This window comes from Halichoerus grypus, chromosome 2 (genome assembly GCF_964656455.1).
Source record: "Halichoerus grypus chromosome 2, mHalGry1.hap1.1, whole genome shotgun sequence".
Taxonomy (NCBI): Eukaryota; Metazoa; Chordata; class Mammalia; order Carnivora; family Phocidae; genus Halichoerus; species Halichoerus grypus.
In genome coordinates, this window is record NC_135713.1 from 161,669,614 (window position 1) to 161,697,064 (window position 27,451).

The 27,451-nt window shown below is 55.4% G+C and overlaps 1 protein-coding gene across 9 annotated transcripts in view; it reads right to left on the reverse strand.

Moving 5' to 3' along the window:
- Window positions 1-27,451, reverse strand: part of MPRIP (myosin phosphatase Rho interacting protein) — a 149,241-nt gene that overhangs the window by 12,985 nt on the left and 108,805 nt on the right. For 7 of the 9 annotated variants that reach the window (XM_078068015.1, XM_036073799.2, XM_036073800.2 and 4 more), the window contains 11 exons: window positions 26,730-26,798; window positions 24,121-24,210; window positions 20,228-20,337; window positions 16,590-17,154; window positions 14,706-14,822; window positions 8,271-12,152; window positions 4,685-4,832; window positions 3,478-3,595; window positions 2,658-2,817; window positions 1,483-1,602; window positions 635-721 (listed from right to left, as the gene is read on the reverse strand). In XM_078068015.1, coding sequence (XP_077924141.1) covers window positions 635-721; window positions 1,483-1,602; window positions 2,658-2,817; window positions 3,478-3,595; window positions 4,685-4,832; window positions 8,271-12,152; window positions 14,706-14,822; window positions 16,590-17,154; window positions 20,228-20,337; window positions 24,121-24,210; window positions 26,730-26,798 — 5,466 coding nt within the window. The remainder of the gene's footprint in view (window positions 1-634; window positions 722-1,482; window positions 1,603-2,657; window positions 2,818-3,477; window positions 3,596-4,684; window positions 4,833-8,270; window positions 12,153-14,705; window positions 14,823-16,589; window positions 17,155-20,227; window positions 20,338-24,120; window positions 24,211-26,729; window positions 26,799-27,451) is intronic. The other 2 variants (XM_036073804.2, XM_036073803.2) reach the window with 1 other exon arrangement.

Below are 27,451 nucleotides of genomic sequence, written 5' to 3' on the forward strand. Positions count from 1 at the left end.
GAGCTCTGGCAAGCACAGGCGTGGCCCTGACCCACCGAAGACCTTCTGGAAACCACCCTCTTAGATTTCCTTCTTCTTTTTTTTTTTTTAAGGTTTTATTTATTTGAGAGAGAGAGAGTGCATGAGCATGAGCTGGGGGAGAGAAAGACTCCCCGCTGAGCAGGGAGCCCGATGTGGGGCTCCATCCCAGGACCCCAGGATCACCACCTGAGCTGAAGGCAGACGTTTAACCGACTAAGCCACCCAGGTGCCCCTGTCTTGGATTTCCTAAGTGACTGAATGGCCACCAGAGCTTCCCTCATCTTCTCCCTGCCTCCAAGAGTGCCCTGGTGCAGACGGGTGGGCTTCAGCCAGCTCTCACCTTCCAGGATGACATTTGTCTCTGGTCTCACGGTCCCTGCCAAAGCACATAGGTGGCATGGAGGACAGGAACACAGCGAGACCTCAGTTTTACTACACGTGCTGACAAGGCTGGCGTTTTACGAGAGCTCAATTTTGAAACCACATTCCCCGTAAGAATGAAATCTACTCTCGAAGAGCCTACAGTTCGAGCGCATGAGTGCTCTGGAGACCGGTGTCCCCACTCGGCCCGAGCCCATCCTCAGACGTGTCTCCCGCGGGGAGGCGCCATTACCCGCAACGCTGTCTGCAGCTCATCCTTGAGAGAGCTGATCTCCTGTTTCAGGTACTGTATTTCTGACTCCTTGACCCGCAGTAAGACCTAGAAAAACAGAGGAATTAGGGGCTGACACTGAGGAGCAAAGGGACTTCCAGAGTCTCAAAAGCAAAGATGACGGCCGAGCAGGGAACCCCCCCCCCCCCGCCCAGTGACATGCAACCACAAATGCCAGCAAACACACTTCACCATTGCTAACAGCTGGCCCATCACAAAGAGAAACAGAAAGAAATCACCGCGATCCCTCCTAGACCCGAGAACCCCGTTCCTCAGCCTGAGGGCCACAGTGAGCACCCGGGCCGGGGCCCATGAAAGCATCCTGCTGAAACTGTTGGAGTCTCTCAGCCTCTCCCACATCACTGAGCAGATTTTCAAGATGAAATGTTAACTGAATGGGGAGAAAGCTAAGTGCTTTTATAAAAACGTGTAAGAATCAATCATTCTGACTTAAAATAAACCTCCCTGCCCCAGTAATACGGCGCTATGGACCGTGAGCAGCTGTGGTGTTCACAGGGCTAGGAAATGTTTCACTTCAAGTGGGCGGTGTTTGTGGTGTGGCAGAAACTGTGGGCACGGGGTTAAAGGTCCCCATGGCCTCCTCACGAGGGGTCCCCACTCCCGCTGTGGACCCCACACTGCCTGGCAGCTATTCTCTTTTGCTGCCTGGGGCGATCTGGATCCTTCCACGTCCTTCTTGCAGTCTCCAGCTCTCATCCCTGCCATGACCCCGTAAGCTGAGGCCACCTCTGGGTCCCCGCTTGGGGCCTGCGTGGTGCAGAGCGGGGTGAAGGGGCTCCGAGCAGTACCTCTAACTCATAGGCATCCTTGCCCTGTGTGAGCGGGGAGCCAGCGGCCTCCCCGCCCGCGTCCCCAGTCAGCAGCGTCCGTAACCGTGCGATCTCCGCAGCCAGGCGGTTGTTCAGCTCCTGCGGGACAGCAAGGAGGGGGGCTTCAGAGCCGCCTGGGGGCAGCCCTCACACTACAGAAGCGGAGAGGCCGCTTCCCCACCAGAAGAGGGGGACATGTGTGAGCGGAGGGGAGCACGGGCTTACGCGCACTGCGGCGTTTTAGATGTAACGTGCAAGGCGGCCGCTGCCTGTGACGCACAGCCCTGCAACAGCCGTTCACGCGCTCTGTGTTGGCGCAACTGCGGACGCAGGGTTCCAAAGTCCTCAATACCTTGTTGTCACCGTCACTAGTATCCGTGCATCTCACGGCTTGTCCACCTTGAGTTTCTGGAGGGGTGGGCCCTCTTGCCGCCTTCCCGCTCACTTTCTGTGCCTTGTTTCCAACTGAGAAGTGGTCATCTTAGGCCACTGCAGTGACTAGCGGGAACCAGTCCTGCCCGAGCGCCGTCACACGGGGTGAGCGGGGGCCCAGAGACCTCGAGCCTGGAGCTGGCCAGCACATCTGTCTACTCAGTGCCTGGGGGGGATGAGCCGGTGGGTCACGCAGACAGTGGTCCAACTTGGCACGTCACAGCAGCTTTTATCAAACTAACCCACCTCGAGTCTTTCCCCTAGCCAGGATTTTAAATGCACCTCAATTTTCTGAAGAACAGGCAAATTTTAAGAGAATAATCTGACCAAAAAAAATGTGAACAGAGTATGGTCTTGACGGGGGGGACGTTTAAAAATGGTCCCAGCCTTAGGGGCAGGAGACTTGGATCAGGTGCAATGACCCTCCCTCTCAGGCCCTGCCCAGCAGTGACGAAGCAGAAATCCAGAGATGCTCAGGAGAAACGGAGACATCTCAGAGATCCCAAAAGGGCTAGAGACCAAATGAGTCCAAATTTAAACAGCTGGTTCATGCAGTAGACGGCCCCAGCTCCACCACCTGCAGTGAGTTTCTGTCACCATACTGGCGAACGTCAGACATCAGGGAGATGCCTGCAGAGGGGGCGGCCACCTCAGGTGGGGCCTGGCTCCCAACTCCAGGACGGGCTCCGCCCCCCCCCCGCCCACGCCGGCTGCAGGCTCACCTGATTGTGGGCGTTGAGCTCCTGGTTCTCACGCTGGCACTGCCGCAGGGCCTGGCGCTCAGCCTCCAGCGCCTGGGCCAGGTGGGCGTTCTCCAGGCACTTCTGGGAGTACTGCTCCGAGAGGACCTCCAGCTCCCGCTGCACTGACTGCAGCTCCTCCCTGGGGAGAGGGCACGGCTCATGCCTCCGCCCACACCCCCGGCCCAGGCCTCTACAAGGCCCTGGGAGTCCCTTTTGCGAAACTGGAGGAACGACGAGACACACCCCACAGAGCTGAGCAGAGGACAGGCCCCATGCATTCTGTGGTCTCAGCGAATTGGTACCCAGCTAAAAAAGGGAGCACTTCCAAGTACTGCAGGCTTACAGAATCTCTCCTGCATCCTTCCCTTCTCCTCTTTCAAGGAGCTTAATGGTCCAACAGACAAAACTCCCATGATGTCAGGAGAGAAGTCACACTTGTGGCTTGCTTTCAGCCCTAACTTTTGAGGTGCTCTGTGTCCGATAAGCCAGGACCAGACTCTATCCACGCTCAGAAAATCAAAGCTTCGTGACGTTGTTCTCAGTCACCCTGGACCCCTTGGAAAGGACTGCTTCTTCCACTAGCAGAACCAAGGATGACTGTCGGAAGGTGCTCAGCCCCTCAGGAAGGGCAGCTTGGAACTGCCCTCAGAACCCTTGGGCCTCCGCCAATGCCCACCCTTGAGACCCATGTCTTTGTGGCTCTTCAAAAGACACAGGAAAGGTGCCAGTCCCCACATGCACGGCTTCCCTCCAGCCTGGCCCGCAAGGGCCGCCTCCTGTGGGCAGGAAGCTGACTCACAGGTACTGTCGTCGTAGGGCCTCGATGTCCGAGTTGATGCTGCTGATCTGGGACCTCTGGCTCTTCTCCAACTCGCGCTCCATCTCCTCCCGGTGGGCATTCTTCATGGCTTCAATGGCTGCGGGCAAGGACATGGCCATCAGCGTGAGAGGCTCAGGGGGGCAAGATGGACAGGACGGCGTGGCTGCCCGCTGTTAACGCGAAGTCCATGAGCGGTCAGGCTCCCTTTCCCAAACTGACTCTCTGAGGCAGACACAAGCCAAGGAATTCCCAGGAATTCCCACCACAAAAGGGATGCAGGTGCATTTTTTTTTTTTAAACGTTTGAAGAAAGCCAAACTGATGAAATAAATGTCAATGCTGTGAAGTGTGTAAGACTGTTGAATCACAGACCTGTACCTCTGAAACAAATAATACATTATATGTTAAAAAAGAAAAAAAGAAAAAGATAGCAGGAGGGGAAGAATGAAGGGAGGAAATCGGAGGGGGAGATGAACCATGAGAGACGATGGACTGTGAGAAACAAACTGAGGGTTCTGGAGGGGAGGAGGGTGGGAGGATGGGTTAGCCTGGTGATGGGTATTACAGAGGGCACGTTCTGCATGGAGCACTGGGTGTTATGCACAAACAATGAATCACGGAACACTACATGAAAAACTAATGATGTAACGTATGGTGATTAACATAATCAAAAAAAAAGAGAAAAAAAATCCAGCACGAGTTTATACAAGAAGCAGGCTTTCGGGGCGGTAGGTCTTCCTCCATCCTGAAACAGGCCAGCACCGTACAGCACAAGCACATAAAGGCAGCAGGACACAAGACCGGCGGCACGAAGGCTTGCTGAGGGCAGAGCCGGCTCCATGGGGAAGTCTGTCACCAGGCACGAGCCGCAGCACCGCTGCGCTCTCATGCTCTCGGCACCGCAGGCAGCGTGGGCTTATGCCAGCGCTGGGACTGGCGAGGCTGGGGACAGCCCCCCAGGTGTCGTTGGGGGTGCCGGCCCTGGGCTCGCAAGCTCTCAGGGGGCTCCTGAAAGCAGCCTCTTCCTCGGAAGGGACTGCGGAAGGCCTGCCTTGGACGACCAAGCCGAAGCCTCAGCTAAAAGGCAGCGCGAAGGCTGCTCACTGCCGAGCTGGGCGCTCCGCTCAGGAAGCCTGCCGCCTGCCCTGCCCTCGGGGTGAGAGTGGCCGCCCCGGCCCAGCTCCCACCTGAGATAGTGGCCGCCGTCTCCTCGGCCAGGAGGCGATCCTTCTCCTCTCGCAGCTTCTCCAGCTCCCGCTGGTGCTGCCTCTGCAGGTCCTCAATCTTCTTCTGGTGCGTTTCTTCCATGGCTGCAAACCCTCGCTCGCACGTGGCCTGTAAGATGCAAAAGGGACTCCGTGGATTTTTTTCCTTTACTTTTGTTCTGGGTGTTCTGTTTATCATGAAGCCAGCAGCCCGGCCCCTCGAGGTGCCCTGGTCCAGACAGCATGCTCCCTGTCCTCTGATGGCTGTCTGCAGATGCTCACTGATGCTATGGGCACCTTATGCTATCGGAGCATTTGTGAAAGAGAGTTTACATAAATTCTCTTATTTGGGTGCTTGTTCCTGCTTCTCTGTGGAAAGTTGGTACTGTGGGTGGGAACTGGCTACAGTGGAATTTAAAATAGCCAATCCCCGACCTTTAGAAAATCACGACTGGGCAGGACTGACCAGAGGGAGGGAGAAGAGAGTAAACGTACGGAGGCTGGCTGGGTCTGGTTTGAGATATACAGCAAGAAGCTTTCAGCACCAGACAGGGCATTTCACAAATAGTCACAAACAGTGATACGTCTTTGTCAGCTCTTAGAGGGAGCCAAGATCATCCTGTGAATGATGGGTATTCCGGTGAGGACTGGGCGGGGGGTACGTGGAGCCAGGAGGCCTGGCCCCGCCACTAACCAGCTGGCCACCTTCACCTGGTGTCCACTGAGGGAATCAGATTAAGCTACATGATCTCTTCTCTTCCAGTCTGCACCTTCCTTCTTCCTTTTTCAAGGAGTACAAAGAAGGGCGCTAATTAACTAACTGAAATGAGACATACAACAGAACTGCTCTCCACACTCATCCGTGCCTTGTTACAACACAGGCTGGATTATTACCTGCACGTGGGTTTGGGGGAAGGACACAGGTACCCCTAAGGGGGGTCCAACCATCCCACACATCCACACAGAGAAGCCCACGCCTGGCTTAGCAGAATGCTCTTACCAAAGGTGCAGGTGACCGTGCCACACAACCGTGAGGGGGTCTGTGTGCAGCTTTCTGTGCACGGAGGCACACTTTCTGTATAAATCCCTTGCAAGATCTCTTTCAGAGTAGGGATCAGGCCTTTCAGTGATTTTTAAAAAACCAGAAGAGTATGGCCATGTTACATTCGAAATGCAAAGTAGTGGGGGGAGGCTCTTCCCTCCCGACCTATACTATTTGATCAAACTTCTTGCACCTGGATTCAAGAAAGGATAAGAAGAAATCAAATCACCACACTTGGGTGTCTTTGTCTGAGCCCCCATGGTCCTTTCTGAGATACTCCATTCAGCATTTTCGAACAGTCTGGACTTTACTGACAGACTGGCTGCACTGGGCCGTTGATGTTAACTGTTGTTCACCGCTGACTGGGCGTTCCTTCTCCCAGGCGGCCCCCACCTGGAAGCCACTGGCCTTCTCTTACTGCCCTCACACCACAGGACAGCTGGAGGAGTCCTGGGCTGTGGCTCCCAGCCCTGGGCCCACTCCAAGCCCCTCATCTTCCCTCCTGCATACTTTGGTTCACAGTGAGCACACGGCTAGTAGGTCTTTCAGGGTTTAGTTTGATTGGGCGGCTTTAGAATATTTAAAGTTAAGGGTGAAAACTCTTCCTATAGAAACACTGAAATAGCTTTAAAGACCAGCTGCTTCCTTGGACAGCATATGCGTTAAAAATGACTCGCCTATAAACAAATATGAATTTTTAAGCCCGTAATCCCTGGGATCAATCCCAGTTCCTCGATAGCTACTGTGCAGAGCTGTGAGGGACGGTGTCAGCCCGCAGCAGTCAGGAGAGGGCTGTCAGGCCAAGACCCTGGTCTCCCTGACCCGGGCAAAACTGCACAAACAAACAGCTGTTAGTCAGAGGCCCTCAAGAGTGCTATTTAGTTGTAACTCCTGCATCTCAAGGGCGTCAGTGAGAACACCGTGGGTGGGCTGGATGCTCAGTTCGTACGACAGAGGATGCACAGAACGAGCAGCGCCCCAGCCCCCAGAGACAGGTTTACCAGAAGCCCCCACCCTGCGTTCTTGCTAACTAATGATACCTCACCAGTTTGGGCCTTATCTACGTGCCCAGAGCTGGGTGCTCTGCTGGAAGGGCACTAGGGGCCGGTGTTTATGTGAACTGCTCTTATAGGTGGACCTGGCCCAACTGAATGCTGTGCTCACATGCACAGACCACCACGGGGACATCATTTGTGCACTTCTGGAAAATAGCCCTTGAAGCTTTCTCATGATTCCTAACAATTTTCCAAAGGTTCTGACTGACTTGGAAAAGGAACAGTGAAAATGGCGTCTTGGCTGTCCGAGAGCTTGCTGACGACCACACGTGCTTGTGTTTGGTCAGAGGGCTGCGTCGTCCCCCGGACGTATAGAGTACACTGCTGCGGACTCACAGCACAGCTCTCTCGCGCTGTCAGGGCCGCAGAAAACAGCCCCGTGGGCGTCCTGCTGGAGAGCAGCGTTCGCGCCACGCCTGGCAGGGGCAGCCCAGCAAGCCGCCCGCAGGCTGGGAGCCAGCTCTGTGCACCGGCTGGGTGAGGCGCCATCCTAGCAAGGGCCTGACTGGGGATGGAGGGTTTTCGAGGAGCCCGGCCACTTACTGCGCGCAGCTGCAAGGGATGGTGCGAAGCTCAGGGGCAGAATGCTGAGGAGCTTAGGTAAAGTGCCGGGCAGCCATGCTGCAGGCATGCAGGCAGGCATGTCCAGCTGTAACGGGGGTGGGTGAGAACCTGGACCAGCTCACACAGCCCAAGGCCCCGAGAAGCCTGGGAATGTCACCTTTACATGACAGGGCCCGGGTATTCTGCCTAACGAGGCAGAGTGCGAAACGGGGTGGGGGTGCGGGGGTCAGGTCATCTCTCATAGCCCCCAGAGAAGGAGCACCAGTGGCCGAGAGGCGTGTTCAGTAGAAAAGCCCTTCTTCCACAGAGTGCCTATTAAATGCCAGGTCCGCACAGGGAGTTGGACAGGAGAGAGACCCTCGACACTGTCTTATAAATATCTCCATCTTTTGGGAACCCCAAATCTGCTCTCTTAGGGCAGTCAGGAGATAGCCCTCTAAGGGAGCCTCTGGCCTGTCTCTCCGGGGTTCTCCTCCTCAGGTTTACATCTGTACTTGCCTGGAGTGGGTTCTGTGGGGATGGAAGAGAGGGCGAGGCTGGGACGGGGACAGCAAAGGCTTCCCCTGCTGGGGGCATCGGGAGGGACGAGGCAGAGAGGTGATGAGGGGGACCATGCTCCCTCTCTCACGTTGCTCCTGTTCTCCTTCTGCCAGTCCTCCCTGGGGGTCGGGTGGATGTTGAACAGGAGGCTAGACCCTCGCCCAGGCCCTACTCTGAGACCACACCAGGCCCGCGAGGAATCAGGGGAGGGACAGAGTATCAACCTGACTCTGCTTGTACAGTAACTCAGAGCCAAGAACCGTGTCTCAGCTCCACCAGAGAGCCCTGCGTACCAGACGCTGCCCCCCCACCAGCAGAGGAACGCCTGCCCCTCCACTGCCTTGAAAATTAAATGATGCTTCAGAACCTTAAGGTTCTCAAAGTCTTTCTGGTACTTCTCCCGCAGGGTGGCCGCGTTGCCCTCCAGGTCCTTGTGCTCCAGCTCCTCCCGCATGATGTCCATCTGGGCCTCCAGCTCCTGGATGCGCTCTCTCAGCCCTGTCATGGAGTCGGCCTCTCCCTTGGCAGCCTGCAGGGCATCCCGGGGCTGGCTGGCAGGCCAGCTGGAGGAGGTGGACTGGTGGGGGCTGCCTGGGGGGCCGGGAGCTGGCAGGGCTTCGTGGAGCTGCCGCTGGTAGTGGTGCAGGGCCTCCTGCAGGCACTGCAAGCTCTGTGAGTAGTGCTCCTGCAAGGTCCTCAGCTCCTCCTCGTGGATGGTCTGCAGCTCTTTGATCTTGAGCTGGAACTTGTCCTCCAGGCTCTGCATCTGCTCCACGTGGTGCCGCTCCATGTCCTGCCGGTCTCTGACCGAGGCATCCAGCTGGCTCAGGACCCTGCTGTGCTCGGCCTGCAGCGTGTCCCCTGCTCTGTTCAACTGCTCCACCACACACCTGATCTCTTCCTCGTACCTCCCTTGCAGGGCGAACATGTTCTCACTGTGCTTGCTCTCCACTTCTTCCAGACACCTCTGCTGATGGTCCAGCTGGGTGACCTTGGCCTTGAGCTCGGTGTTTTCCCTCTCAACGATGGTAATCACTTCCAGGTACTCACTCTTTTGCTTCCGGAGAAGCTCCTCGTACTCCTCCCTCAGGGCCCCAACTGCTCGCTCGTGCTCCTGACAGGAGGCTCCCCCGCCCTGCCAGGACTCCTTGTAGCACCGGAGCTCCTTTTCGTACTCCAGCCGGATTTTGCAGGCTGCGTAACACACCTGAGCCTGAATAATTGCATCCTGAACTAATAACGAAGAATACTGACCGAGGCCTCCCAGGGATGTGTCATAGGAGAGGTTCTGGGATGCCTGGAGAAGCTTCTGACAATCTCTCACTGACTCCACAGGGGGAAGCGAGGTTAAAGCGGCAGATATCTCCCCTAAGAGGCTGGCCTTATCTTTAAGCTGCAGGGCGAGTTCTTCCTGAATAGCGACAAGGGCCCCAGAGCTCTGGTCGGACACGGACACGCAGAAGGGCTCCCGGGAGCCGGCTGCTTCCTGATGACTCAGCACTTCTCCTAACGGGCTCAGGTCCCAGGACGCCTGCATGCCGCCGTCTTCAACATCTGCGGGAAGCCTGAGGGCTTCTGAGACCTGCTGCATCACTCTCTCGAAGTCAGGGGTTCGGTAGGCTCCCAGGATGTCCCCCAGCATACGCTTGTGCTGCCGCAGGGCCAGCTGGGTCCCCCGGAGGGTCTCCTGGATGCTCTGCAGCCTCTGGTGGAAGGACTCCCTCGCCGACTGCAGCGCGAAGCTGAGCTCTGCCCTGACCCACGTGGCGTCTGCCAGGGCAGGAACCAAGGCCGCGGGGACACTCTGCTGCCCGCCTCCCGATGTGCCGGCTGCCTCTCCGCCCAGCGTTCCCAGGTGCTTACTCAGGGACTCAACCTGGCTCCAGAATTCGCCATCCACCAGCACCTTCTTGGCCCAGGTGTCTGCTGGGTCCCCGGGGCAGAGAGCAGCACTTTCAGATTCCAGGGGCAACTTTCCCGACTGAGAAATCTCGTGCAGAACGCGCGAGATATCGGATGTTGTGTTTTTTAGAGAGTCCGCTATCTGGTTTATCAGTGAGGCTTCCAGAGCTATTTGATCGGAGAGGAGTTTCAGCTGCTCCTGCTCGGTCAGTTCGGGCCGGTGCAGCAGCCGCAAGCTCGCCTTCCCAAGCTCCACGAAATGTGCTTCCTCTGGCTGAGGCCGGGCCGTGCCGTCTGCGGGAGCGGGCCAGTGGCGCAGGGCCTGGACTGTGCTGGCTAGAGCGCCCTCCATGCTGGCCAGCGGGCCCGCGCCTGCGCCCCGCGCTTCCTCCGGGCCGGCCACTTGCAGAGAGCACAGCTGCTCTCGGCAGTTTTCCAAGCAAGCCAGAGCCTGACTGTTTTTCACCTGGAAGTCGCCGAGCTCCCCGACGTGCTTTTCGGTGATCTTCGCCCTCCCCTGTCTCTCCTGCTCCAGCTGGGAGGCGAGTGCTCCGACCTGAAGCAGGCTGGCGCGGAGCTGCTCGCGGAGCCGCGCCTCGGTGCCGGCCCACTGCTGGTGCAGCGCTAGCAGGGCCTCCTGGCTCTGGCCCTGCTGGCTCTCCAGCTTCACCGTCACGTCTTTGAGCTTCTCCTCCGTGATGTAGAGCTTCGTCTCCAGGGAGTGGATTATGGAGAGATAGGTGTCGGAGTCGCTGGTCGCAGGGAGAGAGCTGGGGGTGGCCTCTGACGACATGCTCTCCTCCGAGGGCGACCGGTCCTGGCTGGTGTCGGAGGATGTGCTGCTGGTCCAGGTCTTCTCGCACCCATCGGGGTGCGAGTATTTTTGGCACTGAATCGTGGAGAACCGGATTCTTTGCCTTTTGACACCAGGGACTCCCTGGTCCGGTTTTGCCGTGCTCTGAAGGTGCCCCTCCCTGTCCAGCACATCCGACCTCAGAGAGCCCACACTCTCTTCTCTCTTGGGGCTGCTGTCGCCTTGCGCTTCCCCCAAGGCCGCCCCCGGGGCCTCATCCTCGAGCCTGGGATGTGGGAAGGCCGGGGCTGTGCCGGCAGCTTGGAGCTGCGGGCCCGACGGCACGCTGCTGTCCTCCGCCTCTTCTGGGCCGCTCCGTGGCTCCTCCTCCGCGTCCTCTGAAGACTCCTTTACAAATTTCCTTAAAATCTCTTCCTTTGCCTGGAGCTTCATTTCTGTTTCCTCTAAGCTGCTCCCCAAGGCAACCATTTTAACCAAAGCCTCATTGAGGTCTTGATCTTTCTTCTCCAGAACTTTCTCGTGCATCTCCTTTATGTGCTTCAGCTCTTCCTCCTTTTCCTTCAGCAGCGTGTGCATGCTCTGGAGCTGGCCGGCCACCCTCCTGTAGGAGTGCTCCAGGCTCTGGTAGTCGGCCTCCCTTCCCCTCAGCTTCTCCTGAAGCTCAGCAACGTCCCCGTCAGACAGGGTGACACGATCCATCAGCTCCTGGAACCGCTGCCTGATCAGGTCCCGCTCGTCTCTGAGGCTCTGGACGTGCTCAGCCAGCTTCTGGATGCTGGCCTCCTTCATCTCCAGCTGCTCCTCCAGCTGGTGTACTACCTCGCTGCCCTCGAACTTGGCGCTCAACTTCTCCTTCTGGAGGACCTCCATCTGCTGCTCGTGGTCCTGGAGCTGGTCCTCATAGGCGCTGGCCTTGTCCTCCACCTCCTTCAGGTTCTGCAGCAGCACCTGCTTCTCCTTCTCGCAGCTCTCCAGCAGCAGCTCGTAGTTCCTCTGCAGCTTCTCCTCCATCAGCCTCTGGGCCTGCTCGCTGGCGCCGAGCTGCTGGCTGAGGTCGGCGATGCGCTCCTGCAGCCTCTGTACCTCCTTCTGCCGGTCCCGCTGCAGCGCCTGCTGCGTCTCCAGGTCCCGCAGCTCCTGCGTCTTCTCCAGCAGCAGGGCCTCGGCGCTCTTGAGCTTCTGCTCGCTGGCCTGCAGCTGACCGCTCAGCGCGGCCTCGCTGTGCTGCCACTCCTCCAGCTGCTCACGGACCTTGTCCTTCTCCAGCTTCAGGTCACCCTTGAGCTTGGCCAGCGCCTGCTCCTTGATGGCGAGCTCGGCAGCGGCATTGCTGAGCCTCGCCTGGAGGCTCCGGATCTCGGCCTCATGGTGCCGGATCGCATCCTTGGCCTCCCCGTAGCTGCGCTTCAGGGACTGGATCTGCTGCGTGACCAGCTCCTGGCGCTGGCACTGGGCCTCCAGCTCGCTTTGCAGATCCTGGTTGACTCTATGGAGCCTCTGCCAGGCACCGGATGGGGAAGTGGCCACTTCAGTCTTAAAAAAACCGATTAAATACTGGTTAGTACCACTCGGGCCTCCCAGTTCTGAGTGTCACACCTCTGGCCAGGGTCAACCACAGAAAAGCTCCTTGGTGGGTTTGCCTTTTATCCTTGGCATAATTTTTTTTTTTCAATTAAAAAACAAATCCAACAAATCATCTTAACTTTTTTTGGCAAGTAGCTGCTTCTAGGTAAAGAGAACACATGGACAGTAACATCAAACAGCTCTAACCAAGCAGCTTCTATAAGAACTAAACCAAACAGAACTGAACGATGGAGCACACTGATGAGCGAACGAAGACTGAAGGACAGGAGAATGCTGGGAAGGAGGACAGGGGGAGGAGCAGAGCTTCGGGATCTGTTTGTTTGTTTTGCAAAACAAAAGGTAGATGGCTCTGGGCAACGAACCCTAACAAAGCCGGGACGCAGGGCGTGCGGGTGGTGGGGCCACCTCCTTCTAGGACGGGGAGAGAAGGAAGGGAGGCTGCTCGGGATGCCAGTGAGGTGACATCTGAAACATTTTCCTTTGGGAAGTGGAGCCCGTCCTCTACAGTAACAGGAAGAACTAATCTCTACCTGCAAGAAGACAAAACGAGGGGAAACGGAAACCATGGAGTAAAACATGATAATCAACAAAACAAACAAACCTTCATGGAATTCAAAATAAGAGAGTGAAGCGTGCAAGAAACAAAACACAAATGAAACAAAACTCCCCAAACTGAAAGGCATGCAGAATAGACAGAACTAATTAATGCAAGGGCAAAAACAACATGAACAAGAGTGAGAAGAGCCCAGCCTAAGAATTTGGCCTGCCTGTGGCTTGCTTTAGGTCTGGTCTGCTGTCAGGGAAGCCACAGATGTGACACTCAGTTATGTTAAAGTTACACTCCACGCTCGACTTCCAAACCATGCAAGAAGCTCCTCCCAGCACCACTGGTGCAGTGCCCACCCTGAATGGCTCTCCTCCTGACCCTGAACCCCAAAGGCCCCTCGCTCATTCGGAATGACTTGGTTATAAGCATTTTCAAAGCACAAAGGGAGGTTAAAAGTCACCCGTTGTTAGAACTAGAGGGAAGGTTTCAAGACACCAGCTCTGCCCAGCGCTGCCAGGGGCTTTGGTGCAGGCTCGTGCAATCATCTAGGTTAGACAGAGGCAGGTTCTTAGGTTAGCAATGTGCAAAATCTGCTGCTAGGATCTTTACCACCTGATGTGAAGTGAATTCGTGCAGGTTTAAAAATCTCCCCAAACCTGGAAAGTCTGCACAAAACGACCCAGGAAGCACATATAGGAAAGAGGGATGCCCACCATGGCCATTCCTTGGCTGAAGGGGCTGGGGAGGACCAGGGCACAGGAGGCGCCCAGGGCCACGGTTAAAGCTGGGGGAGAAAGAGAAGGCAGAGGGAACACGCAACAAAAAAACGGCACGGAGATATGAGGGAAGGTAAACTCTGCCCACAGGCTCATGTGCTGCCTGGGATGACTTGGCCCAAGGTGGCCAGGCTGCTGTGGTCTGGAAACGTTGACACAGACACTTATCACAGAGACCCTGGGTCACTGAGAGCTGGAAAAGTCCTCAGGGTCCAGTTCTAAGTCTACACAGGCAAGGAGGCTGAGGTTGCAGGGCATGGCACCGGCTTCTACTGGTCAGTGGCAGGACCCTGACTGGAGTGCTGTATCCTCAGCCTTGGCCGGGAGCTCACGTTCCCCATTCCATCAACCCCTTCTGCGTTTCCCCAGCACTGCTCCGTCCAACAGCTCTCCCCACCGGCATATCAGCATGATGGGGGCAGGAGTGTGTTGTTTGGTATCCCAGAAGTCAGATGGGGCCCGGAATGCTACGGGACAATGGGCTCCCCCTGGCGAGACACCAGGGCAGCGCCCATTGCCTCCTGGCCGGCATGTGGGCGCAGAGCTCCCTGGTGGAGGGCATGGGTTTGGGTCTCAGCTCAGGACTCAGGCTGCTGGGAGACTGGGCTGAGGGCCGGGCAGCCACACTTTGCCCGGGCACTTCAGCCTAGGCAGAAAAGAAGAGGGGCCACTAGACCAGCGCTAATGGCCCCAGTTGCCCTGCAGGTGTGGTACACACAAGGTCATGGATGCGGAACCAGTCTAGCTCTGCCGCTACTGTGGCGGTAAGGAGGCACCTGGCTGCTGTTCCTCAGTTTCTCCAGTTGGTGAAACGGACCGAAAAACTGTGAGAAAGCCCGGAGAAACCACAGGCACACGTGTGACGTTTATAATAAATATACACTGTGTACTCTGAGAGCCAAGAGGAAAGACGATCAGGATGACTTGATGACGAAGCAAACAAAGAAAAACCCTCAGAGACCGAGGTTTCCGGCAGATTGTGCACACCGTCCCACGAGGGCGAAGCTACAGAGGACCCACGAGCCTGCGAGCCCTGGTGCTGTGGCGAGGAGCCGGGGCGGGGGGTGGCACTTGGGACAGGCTGCCCCTGCTCAGCCAGGTTTTGCACATTCCTAGCCTGCCTGGGTCCTCACGCTGAAGCCCCAAGCAAAAGGGGCCGCGGCAGCCCCTCAGCCCTACCTGCAGCACGTAGCCCTCCCGGGCGCTCTGTTCCCGGCCCAGAGCCACCCTCAGCTGGTCCTGCAGGAGCCGGTTCTGCTCCAGAAGGTCCGAGGCCTCCTTCTGGCTCTGCTCCAACTGTGGGCAAAGAGACACACGTTGTTAAGCACAGCGACGGCGAGGACTAGAAGCCGCAGCACACACGGACTCCCGGGCTGGCCTTCCACGTGGCCACGTTTCAGTGCGCGTGCTGATCTGGTCTCTCTCTGAAGCATCTGGAACTGAAGGTTCTGGCTCAAGCTGTATACAACAGCAGCGCACTTGTCACCCAGGGCACCCACATAATTCCCACATGTCCGTAAGGATGTGATGACCAGACCCCACCAGGAAATGGGTGCTTTGTGCCTGTGTCAGAAGAAGACCACCCTGCTGGGTCCTTCTGATTTCCTCAGTGTGGTCAAATAGGCCAGTGCTGCCTTGGGGCAGCCCTCCCTCTAGGCCCTGCTGCAGCTTCCGCTGAAACAGCTCCTTTTGACCACTTTTATATAATGGATTCCACACAAAATTCTGTTTGCGGGAAGGGTTCCACGAGATGGGTAAAGCAAGCAAGCTACTTCACGCTCTTCTTGCTTTCAGTGGCTTTGAATTGAGTCATCCATCCATGCACCTCTTCCCTGAAGCCTCCCTCAGGTGCCTACTGGATGCCGGCTTGTGGGGGCCGCCCCGCCCCGCCGGGGGGCAGAGTGCAGCCAGGCTCTGCTGGGGGCGGCACCGAGACACCTGGCTTTCACACTCTGCTGTCTGTGACAGATTCATGGTCCAACGTGTGACCTGTAGGCCAGTAGGCCCGTTGTCACAGTTTAGAGCGATGTTGAGTTTGAACTTTTATTGCATCTTGCCTTCATTATTATATTAATGTGTGTAGAAATGGGAAAAAATTAAGAGTGCTGGTGCTAATGATAAATGTCAGCCTCATAAATTTAACAGGAAAAAGGTAAGTGAGGGCAGGCCAACGTGGCCATTCTTCGGCTTTCGTTAGCTACTTCTGTAAAGAACTCACTTGGAACGGACTGCTGAGTGTTCCTAAAAGGCCAGTGCGATGCTGTACCCCCTCGTCCAGGAAACTCACTTTTCAGATTGACAAATCCACTACCAAGTTTCCCAGATTTGACTTCTGGATATGTTACAAATGCAGGGCCTGGCCCACTTATCTCTGCATCCCCACAGGGGCCCACTCTGGTGCTCAATGAATTATTCAGGTCGGTGGCATGACAGCAATCGTCTGCCCAGCCTGCCAGGCTCACACCCCCCAACCCCCCAAAAGGGCCTCTGTTTCACATCTCGAATATTCCTCAACATCCAAGATCCAGCCTCTGCCTACTGCTGCCTGACCCGCACCCCCCTCAGATCCCATCAATGGTTACTGGGTTGCTGCAAAAGCCTCAGGGCTCGTGTCTGCCTCCAAGCTTTGGCCCCTTTGACCCAGGGCCGCCCACCGCATACAGAAACCTAACTCTGCTCATGCCCCTCTCCTGCCTCAAATCTCTAGTTCATGCCTGTAACAGGGTAGGACAAAGTCCCCACCTGGGTCCTGCATCCCATTGGCCTAGTCTCTGGCCACCCCCGGCTCTATATGGCAGTGTCCCCACCGCATGGCAAACACCTTTTCCTTCTGGAAAGGCCTGGTGCCCCCTCCCTGCCACCCTCCATGACGTGGCACCCTCCCATACCTCTTGTGCCTGCACTGTACTCTAAAAACCTGTCTGTCTGTGTGTCTGTCTCCTTGAGCGGTCTGGGCCACATGTCCCTCAGTATTATGTGGCTGACCCACTCAGGCCACCACCAGGTACAGTGGGTGCTGGGGAAGGCTGCTGCACAGAACCCCGCCACCTGTCTGCCCATTACCTCCTTCTCCAGGAGAGTGGTCAGCTCATGAGCGGAGAGCCGGTCACTTCCATCCTCGGAGGAGGACAGGTGCAGGGGGGCAATGGGCACTTGCTTTTCTTCCCGGAGAGGAGTGGTCTCCACCTGATGCCACCGCTGCTCGATCTCCACGTGGACATTCTGTGTCTTGAGGTCGGCAGTCACAGGCAGCCCTGGGCTGCGGTCAACCTCCATCCGCAGAGCCGTGTCGTCAGCGGCCGGCCCATCCGTGGCATCGAGCATCCCGAAGCGCTTACGGCGCTCTTCCCGCCGCCGCGCACGCTCCCGCTCCAGCTCGCCGGCCTCAGCCTCGGGGTGGGCGTCAGAAGCCCCCGTGGCGCGGGCCCTCTCCTGAGCCAGGGCCTGCTGAATGGGGCGGAACTCAGCCCAGTCAAAGGTCTTAGAACGGCCCTCCCGCCTCCGCTCCCGAGCCCGGCTCCTCTTCTGCTCGGGGTCTGGCTCTCCACGCTCCGCCTCTGGCTTCTCACTTGGCCTCGGGCAGGTCTCAAAGGAGGAGCTGCTCCGGTTCTTTTCCTCTGGCAGTGAGCTGGGGGCAAGGGGCAGAGAGCCTGTGAGGTGTGGCTCCTGGTTACAGCCACCTGCCCTGGAGGGTACCCAGCTCCACCACTTTCTCTTTCTATGCGGCTACGGTTCCCACAGGAGAGGGAAGGAAAGGACACTTTGCCTTTACCTGTGTCCCTTCCATAGGGGAACCTAAACCGGTGCTGAGTGGGGACAAGAAAGGAAGAGCCACAGATGGCTCAGAGTTTCCAGTCTCGGACCTCAGAGGAACCCGACAGAGATGCTGTCGGAGAGTGTCACGACGGAGTCTCCATCAGGCTGCACTGGGCCTGGCCACCATCTAAATGAGATCGTGAGGGAGGCCAACCCTGTGGCGTGCGTGCACCGGGCAGTGCTGACAGAATGAATGAGACCAACCACTTCTCCCCAAAGGCTCGAGGCTTTTTTAACAAGTGGTAAATAACCCAATCAGGTCTGCATTTTAAGAAAACCACGGCGGCTGGTGTGACAGATGGCTCACAGCATGAAAGGCCTGAGACCACTGTGCCCTGGTGAGAGAGATGGCCCAGGTGGCACCCATGTGCCTGCACCACGTAGTGGCCCACCCCGTGGTGAGTAGGGAGCGGATTCAAGGGCACCTCTCCTTGCCCAGTAAGGAGTCCATGGCTTTGTCCAATTTGCCCCAAAGCAAAGATTCCTAAAGAGGATGCCCCCTGAGCAGGGGTGAGGTGGGAGCATCAGTTGTGGTGGTTTGAGGCCCCCGGCTGGAGCAGAGTGGCCTCTGGTCCTGCCCAAGCCGGCAGAAGAGAGCTGGAAGCCACCCAGGGTCTCCAGGGCCAGCGAGGGTGGTGCCGTGGGGTGGTGGGCTGGGGGCACCTGTCTTTTTCTTTTTTTAAATAGGCTCCATGCCTAGGGCGGAGCCCAACGCGGGCTTGCCCTCATGACCTTGAAATTAAGACCTGAGCTGAAATCAAGAGCCGGACGCTTAACCAGCTGAGCCACCCAGGAGCCCCAGGGAGCGCCAGTCTTTAAATGGGAGTCAAAGAGAAGGGAGCCTGGGAAAGAGGCACCCAAGGGAAAGAAAACATGGTCATCATCATGCTCTGGGCCATCTGTCTCAAGTGCTTCAGGGTGGTGGGACCCGCAAGCTGCCAATTTAAGACCACATGCACACCTGAATAAAAGTTCTCCAGAAGAGATCTTCCAATGCCACTGAACTGAGAGCTGACCCCGGCTTCCAACCGTGTAGGGCATTACGACCACATGGAGAGCTGGGGGCAGCAGCCCCGGCTCCATGACAGGGAGTCCCTCCAGCCCCAGGCAGGAAGCCCCTGCAACTTCCCACCACCGACGCAGGGAGACTATGATGCATCGCTCAAACCTGCCCTCTGACCTTTGTATTTGACTTGGCCCTGTAAGCACTAAAAAAGTCCAAATTTTCCTCACACTCTAAAAGCCCACATAAAATCAGCAGAAAGGCTGAAGACAAATCGGGGGAGAGTGAGGAGCCCCTAAGTTTCAGATACACTAATTCTAAAGTAAATTCTAGTCAGGAAGACAGTCACTAAGCCAACCGTCTGACACAAACGAAAGACCTGGTCCCGGTGGGCCTGCAGTCCCCGCACGGATGCACTGTCTGAGTGTGGCAGGAAACCGTGAAGCTCACCTTGGGACATACGTGCACGTGCATATGCTCAAGTGTGTCCTCCACCCCTGTTCTGAGGCCAATGCCACATGTTGGCCCTGCGACATCCCAAGCTGACTTCCTCCAGCCAGGCCCCTCAATCCCTGCAAAGGGCCAGGCCCTCGTGGAGCAGCCGGGGCCGGCCAGGACACAGCAGGCAGGGGAGGGCTGGCGGCCAGGACAGGACCTCAGGTCCCCTCATGTCCACCACCCATGCCACTGTGGCAGCAGCCCTGCCAAAGAACCCCGAGCTGCCTTTCTTGCTTTGCTAGGGGGGCATCCTCAAGGTTGGCCTTACAAAGCTTTGGTCTCTGCTCCTGGCTGGTCTCTGCTCCAGGGGCCCAAGGACAGCCACTGAGGCTGCCCCATGAGGACGAGAGCGCCCCATTCATCTCCGCGGGCGGGACGCACTCCACTAACAGATAAGCTCTCCTAACAGGACACTTGAGAACTTGTCCTGGCCACCAACGCCTGGTCTCACTGACAGGAACAACAACCAAATATTCTGTTCACTTAATAAATGAAGGAATGAACAACAATGTCAATACAGGAGAGAAGATTCTGTTCCTATCTTCTTGCTCAAACAGGTGCAGTGTCACTAGGAAGCAGGCAAGCCCTTGACAAAGATCTGGCGTGGCCGCAGCTGCCCCAGGCCACTGAGGGGCACACAGTGGGCCCTGGGACGCCACCCCAGGTGTGACCAACAACACAAGAAAGACACTTGAAGAATCATGCAAAGTACATGACCTGAAAAGTGTAAACGGGAGGTTCTCAGAACAGGTGAAGGCTCTGAAGCCTTCAGTTAAGGACGTCAGAGTTCTGGGCATTGTGGAACCAGCCCCATGCACCAGAATCTTCTCTTTCTCTTGAACTGAAAATAGCGGGTTTCTAACCTTCAGGGCAGGAGGAGGAAGGCATGTGGCACATCATGAGGTGTACAAACCACAGAGACCCAACGTGAGTGGAGAACAAGATTTCCAACCCAGTTCTAGCACCGAGTCTCAAAGTTTTTCCTGGTTGCACAGAAATCCAACAGACAGAGGCGTGGGGCAAAACGACAAAGAAAAAGACACATCCCGACGGCCTGTGAAGGCGGCATCCAGAGCTGCCCTTACCCCGCCGCCAGCAAGGCCCAGCGCCCGGGCTGGAGGGGCTTCTCCCACTAAGTTCAGTCCCGACAGGGGCACAAACGCTCCTTGCACACACGGCTCCACTGGCCAGGCTTAAAGGAGGAAAAGGTCACCTGAGGCAGAAAAACCAGGACGCCGGAGGGAGACTGAGCGCGGCCAGCCGGCGATGGGACAAAGGAGGGAAGGAAGAGGGCTGTGCTGGAAGAGAAGAACCACAGACCCTGAAGGAGCGAGGTGGTGGCTGGCAGGGAAGGTGGCTCCCACAGGCACACCGGCTGTCTTACCTCGTCACGTCTGGAGCAGAGCTTGGGTGGACGTGTTTCATGATGGTCTGGATCCAATTCCGCCGGATTCCAGATGTCATAGCAGAAAGAGTGAATTCGCCCTCCTTCGTCTACACAAAAGACAAGCTGTCATCAGGGACTGTCCCCTCCCCACCCCCAAAGGACATCCTATAGGGAGAACAGCAGCCAGGTAGGGGGCTGTCCCAGGAGCATTGTGTGTGCCCTCCTTGAAGAAAAGTTGGAGAGCAAAGGAAATAGCAAATCTGCTTTTGTGGCTGACTCAGCCATCCTCCTCTCTGTTTCCTGTGTGCCTACAACATCCCTGGTCCCCGGATGGCTCGCCCTGCTCCTTCAGGGGCTCACAGACTAGGGGGAAGGAGAGAGCACGACCCGAGAACAAAGCCAGTGTGTGGGGAGCAGTGGGAAGGGGCCCCCAGGCCGGGGACAGCACTGTCTCAGGCCCAGCAGCATGCAGCCAGGCACATCAGGTGCACAGGGTGATGGGAAGGAGAGTGGCAGGCATGGGACTTGGCGGGCAGGCTTGGCCCTACGGGGGCCGCATGTGTCGGGCTGAGAAGAGGCAGGGAGACCTGCTGGGCTGCCGCCAGGGCAGTCATAGTTAGATTTAGCATGGTGACAGAGAAGAGGGAGGTTCTGGGGCGGTAAAGGAGGTGGTATGCAGTCCTCACTCACAGGATATGGGAGCGGAGGGGGCTGCTTTTACACAATCCGTGGACTGCACTTCCCTGACCTGGGTGCAGACCTGGTGGGACAGGAGTCAAGACGGAGGAATACGCTGGTGGTGGCTGAGGGAGAGGAGTTGCACTATGTGGGGATAGAAGGCGGACAGGAGGGAAGGGGAGCCAGACAGGGGCTGAGAGTGGGCAGTAGGGCCAGCGAGCGGAGAGGCCTCTGGGCTGCAACCCTTGTGTCACTGAGCCACGTGGACAGGCAGCACCCAAGACAAGAGGGGCATGAAATGCAGGTGGTGGTCTCCTGGAGGAGACCTCCCTGCTCCTGCACCACGGGCTCCCATGTCACAGAAGTGAGGGTGTCAGTACCGTTCCCTAGGCTGCTCAGGCTACTGACCAACGGGCCTGTGAGACACGTCAGCTAGTCAGCTGATAGGAAGATGAAGTCACCAAGATGGTTTTGGGATGGACACTGGCACAGCCAGGGGCCAATATTTGAGACCACAGGCCGGCTTAGCATGCTGCAAAGCGCAGCTTGGACCTGACCTCATCGTCCACCTCAGGCCCCCGCCGGCACCCCCAGTCGAGACGGCCAACAGCCCACGGCCCAGCTCATCTCTCCTTCACCACTTTCCCCTCCGTGCAAGCCAAGTGCAGGGCTGCTGCCTCAGGGCTCTCTGGAGCACCAGCCCCTCGTGCCCCAGGACCAGCTCCCCCGCATCCCTGGCTCCTCGGCTTCCTCCCACTCCAGTGTGGGGTTTCTGCAGTCTGACCTCAGCAATCTGGACATTCTCTCCCACGAGCTCCTCTCTCACCTGCAGACAGCTCTTTCCCAACCAGGTGCACGCTCATGGCTGCCTGTCTCACGTTCTTAGGGAGGCCTCAAACGCGGCACGGCCAGAGCTCCAGAGGCTCCCCTCCTGCGAGGCCGCCTCTGCCGCCCGCACAAGGCTCACCGCGCTGTGGGGTGCAGCCCCTCACACCTGCCTCCGCCTTCCCCTGGCCAGAGCCACAGCCCAGCTGCTCTTCCACCATGGCCCTTCCCACCACTTTCTGTGCCTCTCACCGCCTGGCCTTCTGCCTCTACCTTCCTCTCCTTTCTAAGTGCACTGCGTGTCCTGCTGGATGGGTCTTACTAAGGCACAACTGCCTCAGTGTCTTCCAACACATCCCAGGGCTTCCCCCAACCTCAGGACGAGACTGACTCCTGACCCAGCACGCAGGGCTCCCACGGTGCTACCCTCACCTGGCTTCTACACTCAGCTACCTTGTGGGTACCACTAGGTCTGGTGGCCAGGCAAGAACACGGCGAACTCAGCCCTCCAGCCTTGCCTCGCGAGATCCTAAAGCTCCTTCGTGGTCCAGACTGGGCCCCTCCTGGGACCCACTCTCCCACACTGGAAGCAATCTCCCCTGGCGTAGAACTCTGAGTCCATGGGGCTCATGGAAAAGCATCAGAACTGGAGCTAAGCTCACACTGCCCCACCCAGGGTAAAGTGAAGAGGGGTCTGACTGACAGCTGCGATCCGCTAGGGAACACAGGTGACTCAGAAATGACCTCGTCTGTGACGGGGAGAGCAGGTGAGTTCTCAGAGAGAACTCCAATGCTGTCTGACATGCTGGCTTACCGAGCACGTCTATTCCTCCCGCAGGGACAAGGGCAGAAGAGCATCACAGCAGGGCAGCCTGGGCCACCAAGATCCACCAGCTCACGCCCTGGCCCTGAGGCCAGGCCATCAGTGCAACCTCCAACCAGGCCTTCGTGTCCATGCAGTTGCCCTGCATGCAGGCAATGCCATGACCAGTAGTCTGGTGGGCTGCCACCTGGATTTCTCCTTGTAATAAACTCACCAGCCTGTGAGTCTGAACCTTGGTCTCCTCTGGGTTTGGTTAATACAAGTTAGTCCCAAGGTGCCTGATCTACTCTTGAGTTCAGAAATACAACTGAGTTTCTGGACCCAAAGACCTAAAGAAAAGACCCCGTTAAAGGCAACCCAAGTGGAGTTCTGGCTCCCCGTGAGAAACCGAGTCCCAGGTGGCAGCTCTGTCCGGCTGCTCATTAGCACACGCTCCCAGGGCTCTTGTGAGGGAGGAATTAGCTCTGCCCAAAGAGAGGTCTGGCCTTTGTCCCAGCTCCTGGGAAGTAACCTGTGAATCCCTGTTATTCAGGGCGGGGGCTGGCCGCTCCAGAAAGACCAGCCATGAAGTGAGAGGGTTGGGACTTTGTGACACGTGAAATCAGCCGAGCTCTGGGGAAAGGGCTGGAAACTGCATTCGACTACATGGACAGTAACTCAATCTTCGGTAAAGCTCTGGCCACCGACTCAGGTGAGCTTCCTCGGCTGGAAGCTCTGGGTACCGCCACACATCACCCAAGAGGGAAGGCATCCCCGAGGACATAGAAGGTTTGCGCTTAGGGCCATCCCAGTACAATTCTCCATGTCTCTTCCTCTACCTTGTTCTGATTTGTATCCTCTGCTACAAGGAAACTACAATTGTTAAGTATAGTGCTTTCCTGTGTTCTGTGAGTCACTCTGGCTAATTCTGGAGCCTGAGGGCGGTTTTGGGTACCCCTCGATCTTGCAGTTGAGGACTGTGCCCTAACCTTGAGCCTGACTGCCTCCAGGTAGCCCTTGAGCCACCAGCTTTAATGAAATGACCCAGGAGAACCATTTCATTTCTTTAATCAGATTCTTTTTTTTGGGGTGGGGGGCAATGCCTTGCTCGCCTGAGTCCCTCACAAGACCGTGGGGAAAAAGACTTATAAGTGGATGAATAAATGTCCAAATGAAGAATAAATGAGTAAAAACCTAGTATTTAGGTTTAAAAGGCTTAACACTTCTATTCTTATTTCTCATATCCCATGTTCTTCTCAAATGCCAGCATTTAAAAAAGAAGAAAAAGGAAAGAATCTTCAGTAACAGAAAGCTTCTAAATGGTATTGAGAAGAAAGATGCTAATGCCTAATTTTTTGTTCAGATCACAAATTGGTGTTGGGAGGAGGTGCTAGGGACAGAGGAAGCACAGGTCAAGGCACCAGTGTTGACGGCAAAGAACGTGTGCCGACCAAGCCTGTGGGAGGTCAGACTTGCCCACAAGTGTCCCCGGACCAAGACATCGGGTTCTTGGAGAAATGTTTCAGCAGGTCAAGCCCGTGTCCCCCACCCCCAAGCCTGTCTCCAAACTCCACCCCAGGCTCACATGTATCTGAAAGCCATAGTTTCTCTGGACTGGATACTCTGTGACATCGTAACACGTAGACAAGTCAATTTCCCCGTCCAAGTCAGCCGCCTACAGAGAGAAAGTAAAAGTCAACACCTAGACAAGCGAATTTCCATGTTAGCCTTATTTTTAATGGGCACATACACTGATGAGTAAGGATACTGACTATCCTACACTACCTGGAAGCATCCATGCCATGTCCCCGTGCACCCTGCCAAAGACATCCCATGCCAGTGGTTCTCAAACCTCATGTTGGGACTCTTATATTATTAAAAGTTGAGGACCCCAAAGAGTTTTCACTTATGTGGCTTTTATCTATTGATGATGATATTTAGCATATTAGAAATAAACTAGAAAAAAGTAAACATATTTGCTCCTTTAAGAACACAAATAAACCATTTTATTTTTTCATAAAAAATATTTTAAAAAGTCAGCAATGGATTTTTGCAAATCTTTCTTTAAATGCTTGGTTTCCAAGGATAGCTGGATTCTCACATCTGTTGCTACATTCACCCTGTTCGATATATCGTTTTGAATGAAGTATGGTTGACCCTTGAACAATATGGGTTTGAATTCTGTGGGTCCAGTTATACATGGATTTTTTCTGATGTAGTACAGTACTGTAAATGTATTTTCTCTTCTTTATGATTTTCTTAATGGCCTTTTCTCTAGCTTACTTTATTCTAAGAATATAGTATATGATATACATAACATGCAAAATGTGTTAATCAACTGTTTGTGCTGTTGGTAAGGCTTGTGATCAACAGTAGGCTCTTAGTTCAGTTTTGGGCGAGTCAAAAGTTATACGCAGGTTTTCAACTGCAGAAGGGGATGCGCCCCTAACCCCTATGTCTGTTCAAGGGTCAACCGTATATGAAGACTGTCCAACCTTATATAGATACAGACTGGAAAAGAGAGACGTATTTTAATAGTCATTTCTTTCTTTTTTTCCAGTTTTGTTGAGGAATAGTTGACATACATCACTGTATAAGTTGAAGGTGTACGGCATGACAGTTTGACATACTGTGAAAAGTTGTACTTTCTTAAAGGTTAACTGCAAAGTGGAATCTGAAATCCTGTCAAAGGACTTTCCATACTATTATATTAAAATCCATGGTTTTTCGCTGTCCTCTGAATGGACCTTTACCCGTGTGTGATTTTGTAATTTATGTATTGGTCATTCGGAAGACATCCAGTTAGGCGGATCTTCCACCAGTTGACACATTTCATGACACAAGCTCAAAACATGATAGGATCAGCACCTATGTCGTCAGGACAGTCTGTAAGGAAAGGGAAGCTGTCAAGTTTGTGACGGGGAAAACACATTTTCCAAAGTTCCAAATTCGCTTGAAAGCTCAAATTGTATTGCTGGCAACAAATTGTCAGTTGTTTTCTTTGAAGGAACAGACTCACTTGGTTCATTTTTAAGAAGGTGCCAAACACCCACAGTGAGTGAGCAGTTTGTGTCTCAGTTGCTCTCTCCAGTACAGACACTACTGCACGAGGAGAAGCCACCAGAAGGCGCAAGTGCTTTCCCATGAGGCACCCCTCACACTCCAGTATGCAGCAGAAGTGACTCAGGCTCACTGTCGATTTTGAATCATAGAATATAGAAGAGTATTCACGAACGGAGACTTTAAATGGCATCTTAATTTTATGACAATAGTTCTGAGTAGACCAGCCCCCCGAAAGGTCTCCAGGGGTCCACAGACCACACTCTGAGAACTGCTGGTCTATGCACAGACTACTAACCACACATGCTCCCGTGTTCCCTGATGTCAGGCAGCACCAAGGGCCTGCTGCCCACACCACTCTCATCTACCTTGTATCACATCTTTCCACTGAAGTCCATAAAGAACTTCCTTTTTCTGAGGTTCACGATATGTAAATATGTATAACCAGCCTCCTAATGACAGATATTTATATTCTTGCCAATCTTCTGCTATTACAAAAGTGCAGGAATGACTAACCTTGGGCACAGAACTTTTCCTATAAGTGGAAATATATCTGAAGAATTCCTGGAGTGGAATGCAAGGCAAAAGGTAGGAACACAGACTTGTCAAATTGCTCAAGAGATGATATTTTTTTTTGGCGAAGAAAAAAGAGCCTCTTCTGGTTGGTCTTCAGCCATGGGATCAAGATAGTCAACCGGGCCAACCAAGTACATTTGTCACATCCCATCTTTGTCCAAAAGACAAGGGACAAGATTTAGTGCCTGCCGTTCCCTCAAGAGACTCCATTCTCCATGAAATCTTTGTAGAAAAAAACAAAACTGCTCATCCTGAGTTTTAAAATAAGACATCTTTCAATGTTTTTCAAAGAAGAAAGAAAAGAGAAGCTGCTGAAACACACCACCCAGGCGCCTAAAGCAGGGCCTCAAAACAGCTCAACGTTTCAGGAAGAATCAGTCACGAGAGCATCAAAAGGTGGTCACACTATGCTCAGCCTTCCCACCAAATCTAGACCGGGAAACCCAAGACGGCAACTTGGACACCTGTCGACAGACAGAAGGGGACTTGAGCCCGGAGCAGCAGCGGCTGGACCCCTTTAGCTGTCTCCACAACTAGGAAGGAAACCAAGACACTCACCTCCTCAGCTGCCGAATCCCTGTAGTATCTCAGACTTTGATCAGCAAGGACAAACCAGTGTTTCTTCCACTAAAAGGGAAGGGAAAAAGCAGACTCAACTAGAGCAGAGCAGCACATTTCCTGCTCCCAGGTGATCCACAGCCAGAGTCCTGGGGGAACCTCGCAGAGCACAGGAAAAGCAGAGGGCAGGCGGCCCCTCCCACGAGTGGCAGACACACACAGGACTCCGCTCAGGCCGCAGGCAGCCATGCGCACATGACCTCAGGGCACTTGCTAAGCTGCGGCTCCCCCGTGGCCAGGCAGCATGGAGAGCTGGGGTGGGCCGCAGGCTATGGGCTCTCTGGAACCCACAGTGCTGTGCCTGGTGAAAAGTGCTTCGCAGTCCTCAATCTCAACTCCAGAGGCTGCAGACAGGGGGCTGGGCCCTCAGAGCTGAAAGGTGGCTGTGGAAACAGCATCTCCATCCTTCAGGGGCTGCCTGTGAGCCACGGCCACTGGGGGCTAACCAGAGGGGCGCGCCCACCTGCAGCCAGCAGGAGCAAACCAGCCAGCTAGCTTCCTAAGTCTTCACTGTGAGGAGCAAGGAGGGAGACTTGAGTCTTCAGGCAAGGCCAAGGGGATTGATATGGAGGAGAGAGAAAAAGAGGATGTTTCGGCACAGTCGCTCAGGAGGCACGAGGGGGAGCTCGGGAGGGCAGGATTTCGGGGCTTCTCTCAGTATG